The sequence below is a fragment of the Elephantulus edwardii genome, unplaced genomic scaffold (genome assembly GCF_000299155.1).
Source record: "Elephantulus edwardii isolate Elephantulus edwardi_28Jun2011 unplaced genomic scaffold, EleEdw1.0 scaffold00055, whole genome shotgun sequence".
NCBI classification, from domain to species: Eukaryota; Metazoa; Chordata; class Mammalia; order Macroscelidea; family Macroscelididae; genus Elephantulus; species Elephantulus edwardii.
In genome coordinates this window covers 194561-214196 of record NW_006399805.1, presented here as the reverse complement: position 1 = coordinate 214196, position 19636 = coordinate 194561, and the positions used below count along the sequence as shown (strand labels likewise).

The 19636-nt window shown below is 41.3% G+C and overlaps 1 protein-coding gene across 2 annotated transcripts in view; it reads left to right on the top strand.

The window, feature by feature from the left end:
- The window catches only part of UBE2H (ubiquitin-conjugating enzyme E2H), a 112650-nt gene that overhangs the window by 84726 nt on the left and 8288 nt on the right, over positions 1–19636 (top strand). Inside the window, exons 4-5 of one of the 2 annotated variants that reach the window (XM_006887120.1) lie at positions 6373–6412; positions 7924–7976. The exons of the other annotated variant lie outside the window; for it this stretch is intronic. Of the exons in view, the coding sequence (XP_006887182.1) occupies positions 6373–6412; positions 7924–7976 (93 nt within the window). The remainder of the gene's footprint in view (positions 1–6372; positions 6413–7923; positions 7977–19636) is intronic. 2 annotated transcript variants of the gene reach the window in all.

Here is a 19636-nt window from a genome sequence, read left to right as displayed (position 1 = left end):
CAACGCAGGAGGGGAAGGCCCTCTATGAGGTGGACTGATTTCAGTGACTGGGATAATCGGGATGGGAGTGTCAGAGACAGTGCGATTGGCACAGGACATAGCAGAGTTTAAGGCTGTTGTACATAGGGTCGCTATGAGTCGCAAGCGACTTGATGGCACATAACAACAACAACAATGTACCAATTATGCTGTTGTGCGAATAGAGCAGGGGGAATACTACATGGTTTAAAATTGAAAAGGGAGTGGGTCAGGATTGTATTCTTTCTTCATACCTATTCAGTCTGTATGCTGAGCAATTTATCTGAGAAGCTACTCTATAAAGAGGAGTGTGGCATCAGGATTGGAGGGAGACTGACTCATCAATAACCTGCACTATGCAGATGACACTACCTTACTTGCTGTCAATGAGGGCTTCAAGCACTTGTTGCAGGAGACCAGGGAATGCAGCCTTCAGTATGAATTGTGCCTCAGTATCAAGAAAACAAAAGATTCTTAGCACTGGACCAGTTGGCAGCATCATGATAGATGGAGAAAAGATTGAAACTGTTAACAACTTCTTCTTACTGGAGACCTCATTGCGCTGGGAAAATCTGCAGTTAGGGACCTCTCCAAATGATTTTTCCCCCTAAAGGAATTCTCTCCAAATTATTGAGGCGTAATGATATCACTTTGAGGACTAAGACACATCTGATTTAGGCCACGGTCTTTCCAGTTACTTGCTTTCATCACGTAGCTGGGCAGTGGATAAGGATGGCAAAAAGAATTGATGCCTTTGAGCTGGTGGTGTTGGAGAAGAACACTGAACATCCATCCCATGGATGGCCAAGAGAATGAATAGATATGTGTTGGAGTGGGTGCAGCCAGAGTGTATTTTGAAGGCAGGAATGATGAGACTTCATCCCACATACTTTGGACTTATTGCTAGGAGAGGCTGTTCCTTGAAGAAGGACATGATGCTGGGAAGGGTAGAGGGTTAGGAAGGAGTGGAAGACCCTCATCCAGGTGGATTGACATGGTGACTGCTGCAATGGCTCTTGTGTCCCAGGAAGTGTGAGGATGATGCAGGATAGAACAGGGTTCAGAACTTTTGTTCATAGGGTCTATATAAGTTGTACTCATCTGAATGGCACCTAAAAACAACCAAGAGAAGAGGCCTTAATGGAGGTAGGAGTTAATGCTGAACTGCTCACTGGAAGGTTGATGGTTCAGACCCACTCAGAAGTAAGGTGTGGGGTTCTTTGTCAAGAAGATTTCAGCCTTGAAACCCTCTGACAGGCTTTGCACAGTGGCAATATTGTAGTCAGTGTGGTTTACCCGAGGCACAATTATTGCTAATTGAAACCTTGTTGCATGCATTTCTGCTCTACATGCTTGGATCTCTGGGAGTCCAAATTGCTTGCTGATCGAAGCTAAAGCTGACTGACTGAACCATGCCTCGGGCTCTCATAAGGCCTCTGTTGTCAGACCACTGGGTATTGTTTTTAAATTCTGGGCTTTAAATTAGAATTTCAAGGCTCTAGATAGGATGTTGGGAAGTGGAATATGAAATTGGCTGTCATATAGTCCAGCTGGGTAGGTAGTTTTGTCTGTAGACCAAGAGAGGTGACTTGTCAGAGCCAATGCTTACAGCCGAATTGGCATTAAAATCCAGACATTGTTTACTTTGTGGACTCACCCCTAATTCTGCCCCTGTCCTCGAGCCTTTTGAGATACCAGTATTTCAGATGATAGCCTATACTTAGCAGAGGCACTGGGGTCTGTACTCCACCTATTTATTTCTGAAGGACATGTTTACAAAGTTATTTTTGGCCCCCTCAATTAAGCTACTTTTGGCTCCAACTAAGCCAAAAATCTAGCTTTGATTGAAAAACAGCCTAGTGACCGTAGTGATTCCAGATATCGTCTCCAGGCCTTGTACAGTGGAGATAGCACCTTAATCTTTCAGAGATGAGCTTGATAAATGTTTATAGCTTTTTCACTGTACTGTTTCTTCACCTTCATTGTTAAGGTAAGATGAAATTGATGGAGCCTGAGTGGCATAATTGGTTATGTGCTCCACTGTTAACCAGTTGTTGACAGTTCAGATCCGCCCTGGAGGAGCCTTAAAGACAAGCCTGATAATCAGCTGCTGAAAGGTCACAGCCCTGAGACTACAAGCAGTTCTGTCTATACCTCTCGAGTCACCATGAGTCAGAGCTGAGTTGACCATGTTGGTTTTGTCCGAGAGCCACAATTTTACCTTTGCACTTCCCCTCCGGGAGTGCTATGAACTTGGTAGAGTTGTCACACACCTCACTTTTAAAAAAATAATTATTTATTAATTTTAATGAAAGTGTACAGAGATTTAGGATTTCCAGTCATTCATTGTTGCACTTTTCTCCCTGCCCTCCCTCTCCTCCCAAATCACTCTTCTCCTTGAAAAGAAAAAGAAAACCTTTCATTGTTATGCAGTCCTTCCCCCCCAAGTTCAGTCCACCATGCAGCCTTCTCTCTGGACTTCTGTAATGACAAGAGTACCCATTCATATATCCCTTTTAAACAAACCTCTCCCTCATCTGTTTCAATGCAATGTACATCATTCTTCCCCTCCTTTTCTGTCTTCCCTCAACCTTAATGTCAGTCCCATTTTACAGCAGTGGCCCTATGTAATATTTGTCCTTTTGTGACTGAGATATTCCATTCAGCATAATGTCCTCCAGGATCACCCATTTTGCATAATATTTCACGAGTTCCTTGTTTTTAACACCTCACTTTTTAAAAATGTATTTGTTTTGAGTGAAAGTTTACAAATGATACTGGGGATTTTGGGGGTTTTTTTCCACACTGTTTAATCAGACATGACTACCCCATCACAAATGAAGAATCACCACCTTTCCCTGCCCCTCTTCGCCCTTTAGTCCCTAACACTCAGTGCCTTCTAATTCTGTACTTGTTTTCTAAAGAGCCTATTAGCCTTGGGAACTTTAGCCCCAGACATTGCTTCACTGGGAATTTATTATTAGTTTTGAGAGTTCTGGTAGAGGCAGAGCTTAAAGTAGCAACAGGAAAACTTAAATCTTAATTGTAGCTTCAAGCTGAGTGTTTTTCACGTAATAAAAGTCAGTCTCTTGAATGAAGTCACATAGTGGCTAAACATTAGTGTTTCCTACCTTTTGGAATTGACACGATGACTGCTGCAATGGGCTCTTGTGTGTCAGGAAGTGTGAGGATGGCACAGGATAGAACAGGGTTCAGGTCTTTTGTTCATAGGATTGTTATGAGTCACACTTGACTCGGCGGCACCTAACAACAGTGACAACCTTTTGGAGTTTCTTGGCAGATGCAACTGCAGTATATTATTTTCTACAACTAATCTTCCTAACCTGAGAATACTTCAAAGAGGAGATCTTAAAAGAATTTGAGCGTCTTCTCCCTTAAAGGGATTCTTCGTTAATTTATGTATATATGATTAGGTCTTAGAAAGTTTTTGACACTTTATAATTTTTCATTTGAACATTTACTTTTTCCCAAGTCTTATATATTGTAGAAATTTTGAAATGCCAGAAGAGTAAAAATAGAAGTAATGGAGAGATTTGCTACTAGTGACTACTGTTCAGACATGTTTGCTTTTTTTAGAGCTCCTACCTCCCACTCTGATCCTAGTTTTAGAAGAGGTCAGGAGCTGGATGGGGTATATATGTATTGATAGATGATGTACAATGCAGAAAGTACCCCTTAGTAAGACTTAAAATACTGATAGCATTTGCAAATACTTGCTCTCCATTGTCTCATTAATGCATACATTAAAAACCAAGCCACAACTAAAACACCAAGTAATATATAAGCACGTGGTCCCTTTTTAGAAGAACTTTGTTGGTACAGAACAAGTCATCATTCTCAATCCTGTTACCTGTGTCCACTTGGCCTTGATATACTTGATATACTTCTTGAAGTCTACGTTTTATAAATTTGGTACGTTAATTACATACAGATTTTTCTTTTTAACTTACCAAGTTGTCCTATTCTGTGCCAGCCTAACAATCTTGACACACTAAAGCCCGTTGCTGCACTCACTGTGTCAGTTCACTTAATCAAGGGTCTTCTTCTCTTTCACTGTCCCTTACCAAGCATGACATCTCCACCCTCTCCAAAAAATAGCCTCTCCTAGCACCATTCCCAAAGTATGAGACAAAGCTTCATCATCTATATAGGGCTGCTGATTCCAGTACATTAATTTACCACAGTATTAATTTTGGTTCTTGGTGGTTTGGTTTGGTGTGGTTGTTGTGTACCATTGCGTCAGATCCAGGAGAATTACCCCTCCTTCTCCAGTGGACCGTCTGGTGGATTTGAACCTCATATCTTCAGTATTGCAGCGCAGCTTCTTTCCACTAGGCCACCACAGTTCCTTGTTCCTAGTTTTTATTAACAATGCTGATATGCATTTTTTCCAGAATATCCTTAGTTATACATATATTGGGTATTTTCTAGGGTTGCATGAAACTTTATCCACCTTTTCTCCCCTTAGCATTTAGACACGAACATTTCCATTGATTTAATTTCTTTAAATAATCCTTTAAATACATACTCCTTTCAAATAAATAAATAAATATTTTTTTTTAACCAGCTTTAGTTTCCATAATGAAAAAACCAATAGGAACTATTAATTATTCGAAGGGATTTTGTTTTTACGGCAGAGTAAACATTACTTAGGGAGCTCTGGTGGTGTAGTCTGTGGATGGAACCTCTCTGGTGGTTCAGTTGAGATCCACCAGCAGCCGCACAGGAAAATGAGCACACTTCTCCCGTGCAATTTACAGCCGCCAAAACCCACTGCAGTCAGCAGTGAGTCTGTTCTGGCTCAATAGCAATGAATTTGAGTTTGAAGCTTTATTTACACTCTCAATTATACTAGGTAAGGACCTCCATCCATCTCAGCTCATCCTAGAACCTCTCCTCTAGTGCTGCATCCTCTGCATCTTTCCTGGTTCTTGTTGTCTTCGTGCTGCGTAACCTGAATTAGTCACTGAAACACTCTGCACACTGCAGTTGTTTCCTGTATCTGTTGTCCTGCTGCACACAGTGACCTCCTCAAGAATAATATTTGTGCCCTGAGCATGTACTCTGCCCAATATATAGATGCTGTCCAAATAACCTTGACTGAATGCAGAGAACGTGTGCTCGGGAGCCAGGGGCAGTGAAGGAACCTGGGATTAGAATGTAGTGATTCTCATGTTGTGAAGAAATTTGAAGTTATGGAAAGTACACCGTGGAATTAAAAAATCCTAAGACGACTCTTGATGACAAGGAGGCTGTAAGAGCAGCTTTGACAGGAAATCTCTGCTTCAGAGTATCATGTGTCTGTATACCAGCTGACCAAAGCATTGATATTAAGTTAGAAAGCATATGTATATTCCTTATAATGTAAACACCAGTGTATTTAATCAGATTCAGTCTTTTCTGGGAATTTTTTTTTTTATTTTGTTTCTTTGGCGGGTTTTTTTTTTTTAAAAAAAATTTTTATTTTATTATTTGTGTGTGTGTGTACTGTCAAATCGGATCCAACTGGTACAGGAGGAGATTGCCCCTCCTTCTCCAGCAGAGCATCTGGTGGATATGAACCGTGTGCCTCTGGAATTGTAGTACAGCTTCTTGCCGCTATGCCATCAGAGCTCCCTGGGAATTTTTTTTTTTTTACTGTGCAGTTCAACTTTTTATTTTCATAAAATCAGAATATGCACAGCACATGCAGTGCTAGCACCTGGGAATTTTTTTAAATTAACTCTGACTCACTTCTTGGTTGGCCCACTTTTAATCAAAGCTGGCTTTCCTAGTAGACTAAAGTTAGAGAAAATACTCTGGTCACTATTCTTAGGAAATCTGTGGTTTGGAAGGGTTGCGAGTTCAGAGCTTCAGCAGCTTCATTCTGGTTCCTTATGGGGTGATCAGCACGACACCCCTAAGTGCCCCACAGGAGCAGCAGCCCACGTTCAGGATGCCCACGTTTAGAGCCTGTGCACTCAGCCTTGGGAGATGAGTCAGACTGCATTTCCCTAAACTTTATCATTACCCTAGTTATATGCCGTTGTGTTGTTTCAAGGCTCTTGGTGAGGATGTTGATAGCTCGGAAAGGTCATTTAGAATTATTCTGAAAAGGACGTTTCATTGCTCCCAAAGTTCACTCATTTGATTTACTGAACCCTGATGTATTTTAGGCAATTAGAGTTGTCAGGTGAATAGAGTCTCTTGCTGTCAAAAGATTTTAAGAGCTAAAAGTAATTGTTTATGGGTATAATAGTTCTTTTCCAATACTGAAATTGTTTGTAGGGGCTGAACTTGAAACTAATTGTTCTCTGGATACTTTTTGCTGCTAATTAACATCTCTTTTTACAGGATTCATGAATAAAATTTTCCATCCCAACATTGATGAAGCGTAAGTAACTATTTAAAAAATTTTAAAGCTTAGCAGCAACTGCTTTTCATTATTTACAAAAACAAAACAATCCTCAAAATTATCCTTTTGAATTTTCCTAGGAGTAGGGCAATCTGAATGGTCATGTAAACATTAGCCCTGTAGACATGATGCTCTAAACAAGTTTAAAAAGGTGCTGTTGTGTTGCTCAGGGTTTTTTCCTGTTGCCATCAGCTAATAGTAATATTCTGTGCCTCGATTCTCTTTGTGTAGACACACCAGCTAGCTAGCTGCTTTCAGGAAAAGACTTTTTTTCAGCCCAATTAGTATTTGTTAGGGAGCTCTGATAGCCTAGCAGTAAGAATCTCTGCTGCAGTCCTGAAGACAAGCAGTTCGAATCCACCAGCAGCTCCACGGGTGAAGGATGGGCAGTCTCCTCCCTTATGATTAACTGCCACTTAAAAGCCTTTGGAGGGTCAACTGTGGGTCAGTTCCAACTCAGTGATACACAACGACAAGTACGGCTTAGTTCTTGAAAGGAAAGCAAACATGAATTACTTATTTCCACTTTTAATTCATGAATCTTAATTATCTTTTTTTCCTTCTAAAAATTCATTTTAAAAATATGAATAAAGCAAAACAAAACCCCAAACAAAAAATATGAAAACAGTTCGACTGCATTTTTATTTTTAAATTGTCATGATGTTAAGGTTTGGTTATACACACACCCTAAAAAAGTGTTCAGAAACCTGTGTAAATAGATTGCATGTATACATCACACTTCTTTGTCCTACATACTTCAACAACTATTTCTTAACAATAAGCATATTCTCTTATATAAGCACAGTGCAGTTGTCAAAGCCATATATTTAACAGGAAAGCAGTAATTTTTAATCTTTGGCTATAGTCCAGTAGTGTACTTCATAACATGTTTTTTTCTTTCAGTCCCATGTCCAGCCAGAATCACATGCTGCCTTCAGTTACTATGCTGCATTAACCTTGAATGGTTCTTCAGCCTTTCTTTGTCATTTATAAAATTCATTTTGGGGAAAATAGTTATTTTCTAAATGCCTCTCACTTGTGTTTGTCTGATGTTTCTTGATAAATAAATTCAGGGTCTTTGTTCATAACAAGAAAAGGACAAAAGTATGATTGTGTCTCTCAGGGGACTGCAAATAAATTCAGGGTCTATGTTCATAACAAGAAAAAGACAAAAGTATGATTGTATCTCTTAGGGGACTGCATTTGAAGGCTCACAAAGTTTGTGTACACCTTGTTGCCAATGTTAGTGTTGAGTCCGGGGGCCCAAGGTGTGTTGTATGCTCTCCCCATTATGGTACTGTTTTCCCTTCTCTAAGAAGATAGCTGAGACCCTGTCAGTGTCCTGCTCTTCACTTGGCTTTTCCCCAACTGGGATTCTTACAGTCTGTTTAGACGTGTGATTTAATACTTTGCCTTGTTAAGTAAAATTAGTTGTCAGATACATGCAACTGACTTTCTAATTTTTTTAAATGTCTTTCCATCTGTTTCAGGTCAGGAACTGTGTGTCTAGATGTAATTAATCAAACTTGGACAGCTCTCTATGGTGAGTTTGGCCATGGAATATTTTGGGGAGATAGTAAGATATTACCTTTCATTAAAAAATGCTGCTGGGCTTTTCTCCTCTGGTTTAAGATGCTTTGTGGACTGGGAGTGAATGTTAAGGGCATTAAGTAGTAATGATCAGGTTTGATCAGTGAATAAAGTATTTTCTAAGTACAAACTTTAGCAATACAAATTTAAAGTCATTTTGTGATATTCTGAACTTAAAGTATATGATAGACTCATGCACATACAAGCATTTTCAACAGCTCACCCTACAGGCATGTTCATATGCAGTAGATTGTAGTTTGGAAACACTCCTAGGGTTGTCCTTCTGAAATAGTATGAATGTATTCAGAAGTCCAGAGGAATCATCTGATTAGAGGCTAAAACCTCTTATTAAGCAACCCAAAAACCAAACCCATGCCATCAAGTGGATTCCAAGTCTGTAGAACAGAGTGTAAACATCCCACTGGATTGCCATTGCTGGGATTTGGTAGCAGCGGACTGTCTCATCTGTTTTCCATGGAACCACTGCTAGAGTTGAAGTGCCAAATGTTCATACAACAGCCTAACACATAGCCCATGGCACCACCAGCAAACTCTAATTTATGCTTCAGTGCTAAAATTGTCACCTTACTAGAGTGAATCAGGAAATGGTTTACCCAACTTGAAACACTATGCTGAATACCATACAGTATCAGACCTGCTTTCCTTGAGTTTGTCACTTGGTTGGTCTTTATAACTTTATTAAAGTTATTTAGGGATTCAAGAAGTGAGTCTGTTTGCTCCTACATCTTTTCTTGCCCTTTCATGATTTCCCTGCTCTCACTCCCTTCCCCTGCCTCCATCTCCCGAAACGCCTTCAGATGCCAGCTGGAAGTGTCCTCAGGACACCCCTCCATTTCCATGTCTCCTTGTCTGGACACTTGGGTTCATTTCCACTGCACATTAGTTTTTGAAGCCCATTGTTTTTGTACTCCTAGAATCAGGCTGCCCAAAGGCTGCCAGAGTGCATGTCTTAACTGCCCGTAAGCTCCATAGAGTAGGTTAAAAGCAGGAGTGAATGGCTCACAGTTGCTGAGAGGTACAAGGACAAAAGCGAAAATCACTTGTCACCTGCGCTTATCAGGGATAGCATCCTTTTGTTGAAAAATTGTAAGACCTTGTAATGGCTTGAGGAAGGTAAGACATCTTAGTCCATCGATCTACAAGTCATCTCTGCTGACTTCGTGCTAGGATGATACGTAACAGTTACCGAGGCACGCTGGTCAGCAGCAACACATAGTTGTCTTAGTGAGCTTCTTCTCTTGATTCTATTGTGCGAGAGTTATTTCCTCTACCTGGAATTAGCTCCTTGATCTCTGTGTATGGCTGGCCCCTTAGTGCCTTACCTTAAAACATCACTTTCCCGAGTAAAAGGTGACGTGTGACACATACTGGGCTGCTAATGGAAAGACCAGTGGTTTGAACCCACCAGCTGCTGTGTGAGTGAAGATGAGGCAGCCTGCTACTGTTAGGATGTACAGCCTTGGAAATGCAGCAGAGGCACCTCGAGTTGGAATTGTCAGTGGCTTGAGTTTCCAGTTCTGCCTCTACAGCATAGTGCCCTGTTCTAAGTACATTTTTAAGCCAGTGTTCATTGTTCTGTATTATCAACTCCTTGAGAGCAGGGTCCTTTGTCTTGTTCTTATCCATGTGTAGACACACACATAGACATAGAACATTTTCAGAGCCTGATACACAGTATAAGGGTTCAGTTATTCATTGAACTACTGAGTGACTTGATTATGCTAAATCTGTTTAGCATGATTGTTCTAGGGAAACAATAGCCTAGAAGGCAATGAGGCTACAAGAAAGAGCCTCACAATAAATGGTAAGGTTGATTAAATGGGTTTTTAGTAAAAATGTCCCATGGCAGACTGCCTGGAATATCTGATGTAATGATATATTTTCTTAAACTACTTTCACATTTTAGAAATGTACATATTAAAATGCTGCAAGCTGGTTCCAATTACAGTGAAGTAAATTGGACTTTAGTTTCACTAATTCTTTTACCACTCATCAGAAAAGATTTGTGGAAGAGGTTAGCTAATTCTCCAGTACCTTACATCTTTTTTGTTAAGCACTAGCCTTTTTGGCTTATATAGCATACAATTCTTATAGTGCATATAATCACAGAAAATGTACAACCATCACCACAGTCTAGTTGGATTTTTAATATTTTCATCACCTCAGAAAGAAACTCATGTCCTTCATCTCTCACTCACTCCTTTTTCTACGTACACCCACCTCACCACCATACCAGTCTTAGGCAACTGTTAATCTTTGTTCACATGGATATGTACCTAATGTGGACATCCTGCAGTATATGGTCTTTTGTGACTTCTCCCTTACGGAGCTTTGGTGGCCCAAGGAATTAAGTATTGGGCTGCTAACCAAAAGGTCAGCAGTTTAAACCCACCCATAGCTCCATGGAGAAAGATGAGCCAAATGAGCTTCTGCAGAATTCAAGCCTTGGAAACCATAGGGTTTCAGTTCCATCCTACAGGGTCCCTGTCAGTGTATTTTCTAGGTTTATTTCTATTTCTTCTTACTGCTCATGTTTCATTGTATGACTAGACCACCCTGTTTATCAGATGGTGGTCATTAGGGTTGTTTCTGCCTTTTTGGGTATTTTGAATAATCCTGCTATAAATATTCATGCCAAGGTTTTGAGTGGATATGTTTTCACTTCTCTTGGTTCACATGACCTCTCACTGTAAGTCATTTGAGGAACTCCCAGACTTTTCTAAAGCATCTGCATCATTTCACGTTCCCACCAGCAGTGTATGAGGTTCTGAGAAGTTTTTAAAGCAGGCCAACACAACCACAGTCTGATGAGGTTTCCATTTTTTATTACTTTGCAAAGCATTTAATCAATAGCAATAATTGAGCCTCAGTGGTCAGAGAGACTAAAAACTGGTTTTGATACCATGTGTGCATGAGTTCTCTTAAGTGTTCTTAGCACTTGGATGTGGATCTCTGACATTCTAGGTAAGCAAGCGCAGGAGCCCAAAAAGAACTTTTCAGGAACATAGTCAAAAGAAAATAGACCAACTGTGGAAGAGTTGCTGGGACGTTTTGTTTAAACTCAGACTCTTCTCAGTAAAATTCTTTATTCATGTAAGATTTCTCATTGTCATCGAGGTGGAACTGACCCTCTGGTGAGTTTTGAGAGACTAAATTGCCCCTCTTTCTTCCATGGAGCAGCTGGTGGATTCACAACTAGAGAGGTGTGGGCTAGGAGTACAGCTCTCTGTGGACTACACCATCAGAGCTCTCCCTGTAACATCCTAGGAACAAATAAAATGATCCTTGTGTTTCATCTAATATTGGAACTGAAACTGCTGAAACCTCTGGCATTGAAAGTTAGTGCATAGTTGTTGAATTCTGAGCCACTCAATTTCCTGAAGCCATTTTTTAAAATGGGGAAAAAAATCTTACTGAATAATAAAATGAGAGCTCTGGTGGCCTAGTGGCAAGAAGCTCCACTGCAGTCCCAAAGGTGCACTGTTCAAAACCACCAGGTACTCTGCTGGAGAAGGAGGGAAAATCTCCTGTGCCAATCAGATCTGATTCGATGGTACACAACAAGGGAGGGAAAATAAACCAAACACACCAACCCCCCCAAAAAAAAAACCCAAAAATTTTTTAAATAACTAGTAAAAATAAAAGAATATCCACTGAAAAACTTGACCTGGGAATTGAAACTTGTTTCAGCATGTCTACTGTATAAAGTGATCAAGAACAGGAAATTGTTAGAGAAATACCCAGCAATTAACTTTATCCCAGGTTGGATCCCCCTTCCAGTGGATATTCTTTTTATAGGGTAACAATTCCCAGTTAAAGCTTCAGAATTACTTTTATCAAAGTCAGATATTAAGTAATATTTCTGTCCATAGCAACTATCACCTTGTCATGCCCACCTCCTACAAAAGAGAATTGTTACCTTTCAGGTAGCCCATTTGACTCAGAATCACTGCTTCTCGTTTGATCTTGTTTTCCCCTGCCAAGTATAAATGCTGTTTTTTCCATCAAGTAGCTTAAAATTAGTATAATTGTAGTTTAATCACTCAGTAATTTTTATAGTTATTAACATTGCAAGAGAGCTAATTATGGTAGGATAATGTGGTTAATTTTGTAAAGCCACATGTCATCAGGATGTCATCTGCTGAGGATGAAGTCATCTGTCATCACTGTTGTGACATTATAAGACAAGTAGCAGAGACCATCACAAAATGGTTCATTTTGGCTTCCTGCATGGTAGCAGCCCCTTTGTTGTTGTTGTTGTTGATTGCTGTTGAGTCAAGCGTGACTCATAGTGACTCTGAAGAAAAGACCTAACTTTATATAACTTTTATAACTATCGTCATTTCTCCAAGTTCATAGAGTTTCCAGAGGCATGTGGTTTAGGAAGTGGATGCCACTCCTGCCTCCAAACCTGTTTTACAACTTGGAGCTCCACCAAACCATTCTGGTATTTGATACCCCAAAGGTACAAGGTTCAGCATCACAGCAAGCCCAGGTTACATCATACTGCACATTGACAAAGAGTTATGTACAAAGTGGAAGAGTGTTCCTCCAGATATAAAGCACTAGTTTAATTTAGCGGTGGTTAAGTGTTGTCAAGTGAAATACGACTGAGAGTAAGCATTGCACAAAAGACTTGAACTCTGTTCTATAACATCATTTCTGTACATTTATCGTTTAGAGAGTTTGTAGAGTTTCCAGAGGCATCTAGTATAGGAAGTGGATGCCACTCCTGCTTCCCAGCATAAATCCATCTGGAAGCTCATCTAAACATTGTACATAATCGGTAACCATTACGGTATTTGACAAGACTGTGGAAGAGTGTGCAACATCACAGCAAAGTTGTTCAGTTCAGCACATAGACAAAAGATTGCTGTATCATTTAAGAAATTTGAAAATTAATAAATTTAAGCCAAACTCCCAGAGTGGAGGCTCCAGGCCCTGGCCTGCAGTCCCATCCCCTCCCTCTGCAGGGTTTTAAAGCCAGACCTTTGAGCAGACCTCCACCCTAGGCAAAGGCTCAAGGACACCTGCTCTTAAAAGAGCAATAATACACATCAAACAGGACCCCAAAAACTTTCCTTACATGACTGACAGGACTGCCATCAAGATGCTAGCTAGCAGTCAAATTCCCAGAGTGGAGACTTGGAGCCCCCTTTAAAAAAAAATTCCCCTTCTGCTCTTCCATGTAACAGTGTTAAAAGCTCTAAGAAGCTTACAATGCAGCAGACCTGCATTAGCAATCATAACTCACATACCTGGTGTGGGTGGGGACAGCTGGAGTCCATCCAGTTTCAAATGGGAAGGTGAGCTGACAAGTTCGTTTAGCCATAGAGAGCTGTTGAAGCTTCAATTTTTCTATTTAGTCCAAAATCTACTATATCCTAATGGCAAGAAGTTGCGCTGCAATCCTGAAGGCATATGGTTTGAATCCACCAGATGCTCTGCTGGAGAAGGAGGGGCAGTCTCCTCCTGTGCTAGTCGGATCCGATTCGACAGTACACAACAAGGGAAAAAACAAAACAAAACAATTATGTACTGACTCCTGAACTCGAATCCCTTCCCTACAATACAGTTTTCTTCTGCTTCCCTTTCTTTTGGACCAGACAAATATAACCCCTGCAAAGTGAGCATATCTCTCTAGCTTTGATTTTACTCATTTCTTGGCCGGTATGATAAATACTCTCTGGACTGTGCTGTGGGTGAGTGAAGTGGGAGACTTAATTTTATGACAAAACTGGGCTGCTTCCAATTCTCCCCCTGAGAACTGCTGGCTAACAGGCTGGATTACCCCTGTTCTTTCTTTACTGGTGGGGGGAAAAATCAGCACTGGACAACTCACTTTCCTGGCGTCACTTGAGGAGTAAGTAACAGACAAAAGAAGTTAGCCTAAGTAGTGTTTCAGAGACTTTGAGATTAGACAAGAGAAGTGATATATTTTATCAGGCACTTGAAAATTTTTTGAAAGTATATTTAGCATTAAGAAAAATGAGAATGCCAGAACACTGCATTGTGTTCATGTGAAACCTATACCGAGATCAGGCGGTGGTTGTTTGTACAGAGCAAAGGAACACTGCTCAGATTGAAATCAAGAAAGGAATGCATCAGGGCTATATCTTTTCATTTGAGAAGCTGAACTCTGAAGAAGAATGACTCATTAACCTGTGTAATGCAGATAGCACAATTTTGCTTGCTGAAAGTGAGGAGGAATTGAAGTGTTTGGTGCAGAATATCAAAGACAGCCTTCAATATGAGTTACATTTCAACATCAAGAAACCAAAATCTGACTCATTGCCAGGTTTCAGCACCAAAAAAGGAAATGAAAATTGCCACCACCAGGCCAATAGGCAACATCATGGTAGATGGAGAGAAGATTGAAGTTGGCAACAGTTTCATCTTCCTTGGATTTCACAATTAACATCCTTGGTACCAGCCGTCAGAAATCAAGACAGCTTACATTGGGGAAAATCTACTGTCAGGGACCTCTTCAGAGTACTGTAGAGCAATGATGTAAGTTTAAAGACTAAGGTGCACCTGATCCAACCCATGGTCTTCTCAAGTTGCTTATTGTGTATCTGAAAGTTGAACAGTGACTACGGATGACAGAAGAAGAATCAATGACTTTGAGTTGTGGTGTTGGAGGTAAGTCCTAAATATGGATTTCTAGTAAAACAAACAGACATGGAAGCAGGGAAAACCAGGGTGCTCCTCCGAAGCAGGAATGGTGACACTTCATCTCACATACTTTGGGCATGTTGTTAAGAGGGGCCAGTTCTTGGACATCATGTTTGAAAAGATAGAGGGTCAGCACAAAAGAGGAAGACTCCACAGGATGGATTGATACAGTAACTGTAACAGTGGGGTTGAGTGTGTCAGACATGGTGAAGATGGCAGGGTCCAGATCTGTTGTTCAAAGGATTACTGTGAGTCGTAGTCAACTCGATGTTATTTAACAATATATTTCACAGGACTGTGCCATGTAGTGAATTAAGCATATCACCACCACAACAGCTGCCTTTCAAGAGTCTCCCACATAGGGAGACAGGTGGAAAAGGTTCTTTTGAGGTACTCAGAGATAAATGAAGCTGTAGATCAGAGAAATCACATCTGCGGTAGGCAGAGGAGGAAGTGTGCAAGTTTGGGATTTGGTGGCCACAACAGGGCTTAAGTGCACAGCTCTTTCCTGTGTGTTTGGAGATGTGATTGATATGTCACTTAAGACCGTTATTAATTTGACCCAGAAAAAGTTGGTCTTCAGAGGTGAAAATTTATTAACAATACCACATTCCCTGAAGGTCACCATTGACCATGGAATGGTTCAAACTTTGTGGGCCATGAGCCAGCCAGGCTATGACTTTTCAAGAACAGCTTCTGCCTTGGACTTTGGGGCTAGGGTTTCAGGGTCAATCTGGATTGTGTGGACAGGCAACTCGGATTTGTTTGCTGGAATCACCATGTACACATCTTCCCCATGCATGGCTACTTGGCTGTAATTGCATGACGTTATCTCTTGTTATTCTTTCCTGACATTAAGGAAAAACACAATTACTAGTCTAGTAATTAAAAACTTAATCATGTGTTTTAGTATGAACTGCAAAAATACCAACTAGCTAATTACATATTAACTGCCCTCATTGCTGGAAAGTTAATGGCAAATCCTGTGGCCATGCTTTAGTTTGCAGTCTCCTGAGGTAAGCAGGGTCAAACCAGGTTTGAACTAGGAAGAACCCCCTCTAAAAACACCTCAGCAAGGTGGGAGACATTTTGAGATTGACATTCAGCAAGGTCAGCGAATGTCTTTGCCTGCTGTGTTCATTCCCGTCTGTGTCAGAGCATTCACTTTTTTCTGCAGATCCTGGACCCTTAAGTCAGTTGTTCAGTTAAAATGCTTGCAGACATTCCATGCTCAGGATGCCAGGCACAGTGACCTGGCACTGAGCAGTATAGTCACCGTAGACTGCAGCCTTCAATATGAACTGAGGCTCAATGTCAAGAAGACAAAAATTCTTAACCACTGGACCAATCGGTAGCATCAGGATGGATGGTGAAGAAATTGAGATTGTTCACAGCTTCAGTTTGCTCGGCTCCACGGTCAACACTCTTGGCACCAGCAGCCAGGAAATTAAAAAATGTATTGCGATGGGAAAGTCTGCTGTTAGGGACCTCTCTAAAGTACTCAAGAGCAACGGTGTCTCTCTGGAGACTAAGGTGCGCCTGATACAGGCCATGGTCTTTGCAATCACTTGTTATGCATCAGAGAGTTGAGTTGGACAATGACTAGGGAGGATAGGAGAATTGACGTCTTTTAGCTGTGGTGCTGGAGAAGAGTACTGAATGTACCATGGACTGCCAAGAAAACAAACAGATTCATCCCAGAGAGGGTTAAACCAGGCTGCTCCTTGGGGGCAAGGATTCTGGGGCTTCGTCTTACATACTTTGGACATGTTGTAAGGAGAGACAGGTCTTTAGAGAGGGACATGCTGGGTAGCGTGGAGGGACAGCGCAGGAGGGGAAGACCCTCTATGAGGTGGATTGGTTCAGTGACTGGGGTAATCGGGATGGGTGTGTCAGAGACAATGAGATTGGCACAGAATAGAGCACGGTTTAGGGCTGTTGTGCATAGGGTCGCTGTGAGTCGCAAACGACTCAATGGCACATAACAACAACCTCAGCCCTCACCCATTCTCACGTTGTTAACTTGATTTTCAATCTTGCTAAGTGGCTTAAGGTTAACATAAGGGTAGAGAGTTGCACTGCCAACCCAGTGGTACACGGTTAGAATCTACCAGCTGTTCCTGGGGAGAAGTATGGACACTAATTTACTGCTTCTGAAAACCTGGAGGGTTAAGGAGCTTTGGTGGCCTAATAGCAAGAAGCTGTGCTGCAATCCCAAAGGCTCACAGTTTGAATCCACCAGATGCTCTGCTGGAGAAGGCGGGGCAGTCTTGTGTGCCAGTCGGATATGATTCAGTGGTACACGAGGAGGTGGGGATAAAAACAACCTGGAAGGTCAGCTGTGAATCAGTTCCAACTGGACACTAAGCAGGAAGTGAGACTAAGTCTGTCTGTCAAATCTTTTGTCAAAAAGGACAACCATTGCCATTGAGCTGATTATGACTCAGAACCACCCCCAGGGTTCTTCTTTCTGTACCTTGTGCTGAATAGTGACTGGTAGGCTGGAACTCTAGACCTTTCAGTTAGCAACCAAAGTCTTAACTGCTGCAGTATCTGGGAGACCTTCCTCTCAAGGTGTTCAGGGACTCGATGTGAAAGCATTCATGAATCTAATGAGTTTAGGCCTTTTACGTAATTTTATCTGTACGTAAAGGCCTCTCCGTCAAGTATACATTCTTGAATCTACTGTTGAACATGTTGGTCCTGGACTGTTTTGTCCTGTGGGCAACATTTGGTGATGTAACCAAGCATAGCCCTTGGTGAGGCGAGCTTCTGGCATTCTGTGGTACCACATGAGGTCTTTTTGGTCGTTCCCCTCTACTGGCCACATGTGTACCCCAAAAGCACCTTCATCTTGGTGATTTGCAAGATCATTACTTAGTTTCGGGACCATTTTTATTTCCTATTTGCTCCTTCTCTGAAGGCATTCCACCTGAAATTTTCTGGGTGGGGTGGGGGTGTCTGCCATCTTTAAGGGGCCTCTCCTTACCTGGATGTTTGCATATATAATAATCCCTTTCGCTGTACATGGTGCTGCCTCTGCGGCTGTTGAGACGGCCGGGCTTACCACATTTTTGTAGAATTTCACTGGGTTCGGTTTTTTGGATTGGTGTAATCTTTGGATTTTGGTTTGTTCTTAATGCTCACAAGTGGTACACGGGAGAAAATTTGAGTGAAAACCTCAAAGTTATTAATGTTGCAGCCTCATTGGAGCTAAGGCAAGGTCTAAAGGAAAAGAGCTTTTAACTCCAAATTATTCCCAAAGTAGTCTGGAAGTTTTAGTTATTTGCTCATTTTCAATCTTACCAAAAATATGCTCCATGTTTTCTAATGCGCACCTTCTTGTCTTCAGTTAAGCTCGGTGCCATCTGGTCAGTACCAGACTGTGTTCGTTTCTGAGGCTCCAACTCTTTATGGGAGGAGACTGCCCATCTTTCTTCCAAAAAGTGGCAGATAGATTTGGACTGCTAATCTTGCAGTTTTCAGTCTGATGTTTTATATTGTCTTTTGCTAGGGCTCCTTTTAATTTACATGCCATTAAACAAACAAAAACAACAACAACAAAAAAACCAAAACAAATAACCGTCTGGTGAATGAATGACATGAGGAAGAGGAGTTTTGGATAAGTCACAGAGAGAACCACTAGAATGGGTCCTTGCTCATCTGTGCCGGTCACTCTCCTGACCCCATTTTGAGGAAGGCTTTTCTGCTCTCCCTCTCCTTTGAGCCCTGCACACCCCTGTTTTGCTGACCTGGTAATTACTAGGGGAGGGGCATATGCTGGCAGTCCTCAGGCCAAAGGGGTCCTTGGGGCCTCTGCATGCATAGAGAGAAAATACCATAGACAGGCAATCTGATGGATAAGCCAGCCAGACCCACAGGCCCTCTGCTTGCCCAAGACCCATTGCACTAGAGTGAGTGAGCTGTGTGCTACTACTGCCACTGCTTTTGAGAAGAAATCCGTATGATTCCACTGGTTTTTAAAAAGTAAATATGAATGTAAGTCATTCATGTGCCTAAACTGAAGGATGAGTGTTACATAGTACTGTTAACATTCGCACTGAAGGATCACATGTAGCACACTTGAAGAATTAGTTGAAACAGATCCCATTTTGCTGTCCAGTTACTGTTGTTCTATGGTGTCAAGTCAGAACTGACTCTTAGCTGAATCTCCAGCAGCAGCAGCCTCTCATAGACTGTAAATCGTGTGGAAGGAGCTTGCCCATCTTTCTCCCATGGAAAAGGGTGATGATGGGGGGAAGCTGCTTGCTCATCACAGCTCATACTTTTTAGAGATCTTGTGACCTTAAGAAATGAAGGCAGCCTGCCGACCATAACTGCTAGGTTATATGACCTGTCTCCCTCCCTCCCTTCCAAAAAGTAGGTTAGTGTTAAATAATTATCTTGGAGCTCACATGGTTTTGTTGGTTTTGGCACTCCATTCCAGAGGGGGAAAGTTCAAACATAATGAGATTTTTTTTTCCAAAGATGAACTTCTTCATTCTTGATTTACATTTCTTTTAACTATTGTTTCCGTTTTTATTTTGAGCAAAAGTTTGTCAAGTAAATTGGTTCTCTATTAAAGAATTCATACCTGTTTCGTTTGTTGAGGTTAATGGCAATCCCTGCAGTATAGTGGTACTCTACCTTTTTCCTCCATATGTTTACCATTTCTATTCATCCTTTCTATTCCTGCCTGCTGAGCTTTTACCCCAGGTCAGATGCTGCCATTTTTCTCTCATATGGATGATTGTTCCCGGGAATGTGTGCCCTTAGTGGACCGTTTAGGTATCTTCTGTCAGTATGTTTCTCTTGAATGAAGACTGTGGATTGGGAAGATGGCTACTTTCAGGAAGACCTTCCTTTTTTTTTTTTTTTGGTTGTGTTCTTTTTTTTTTATTAAATTTTATTAGTTTT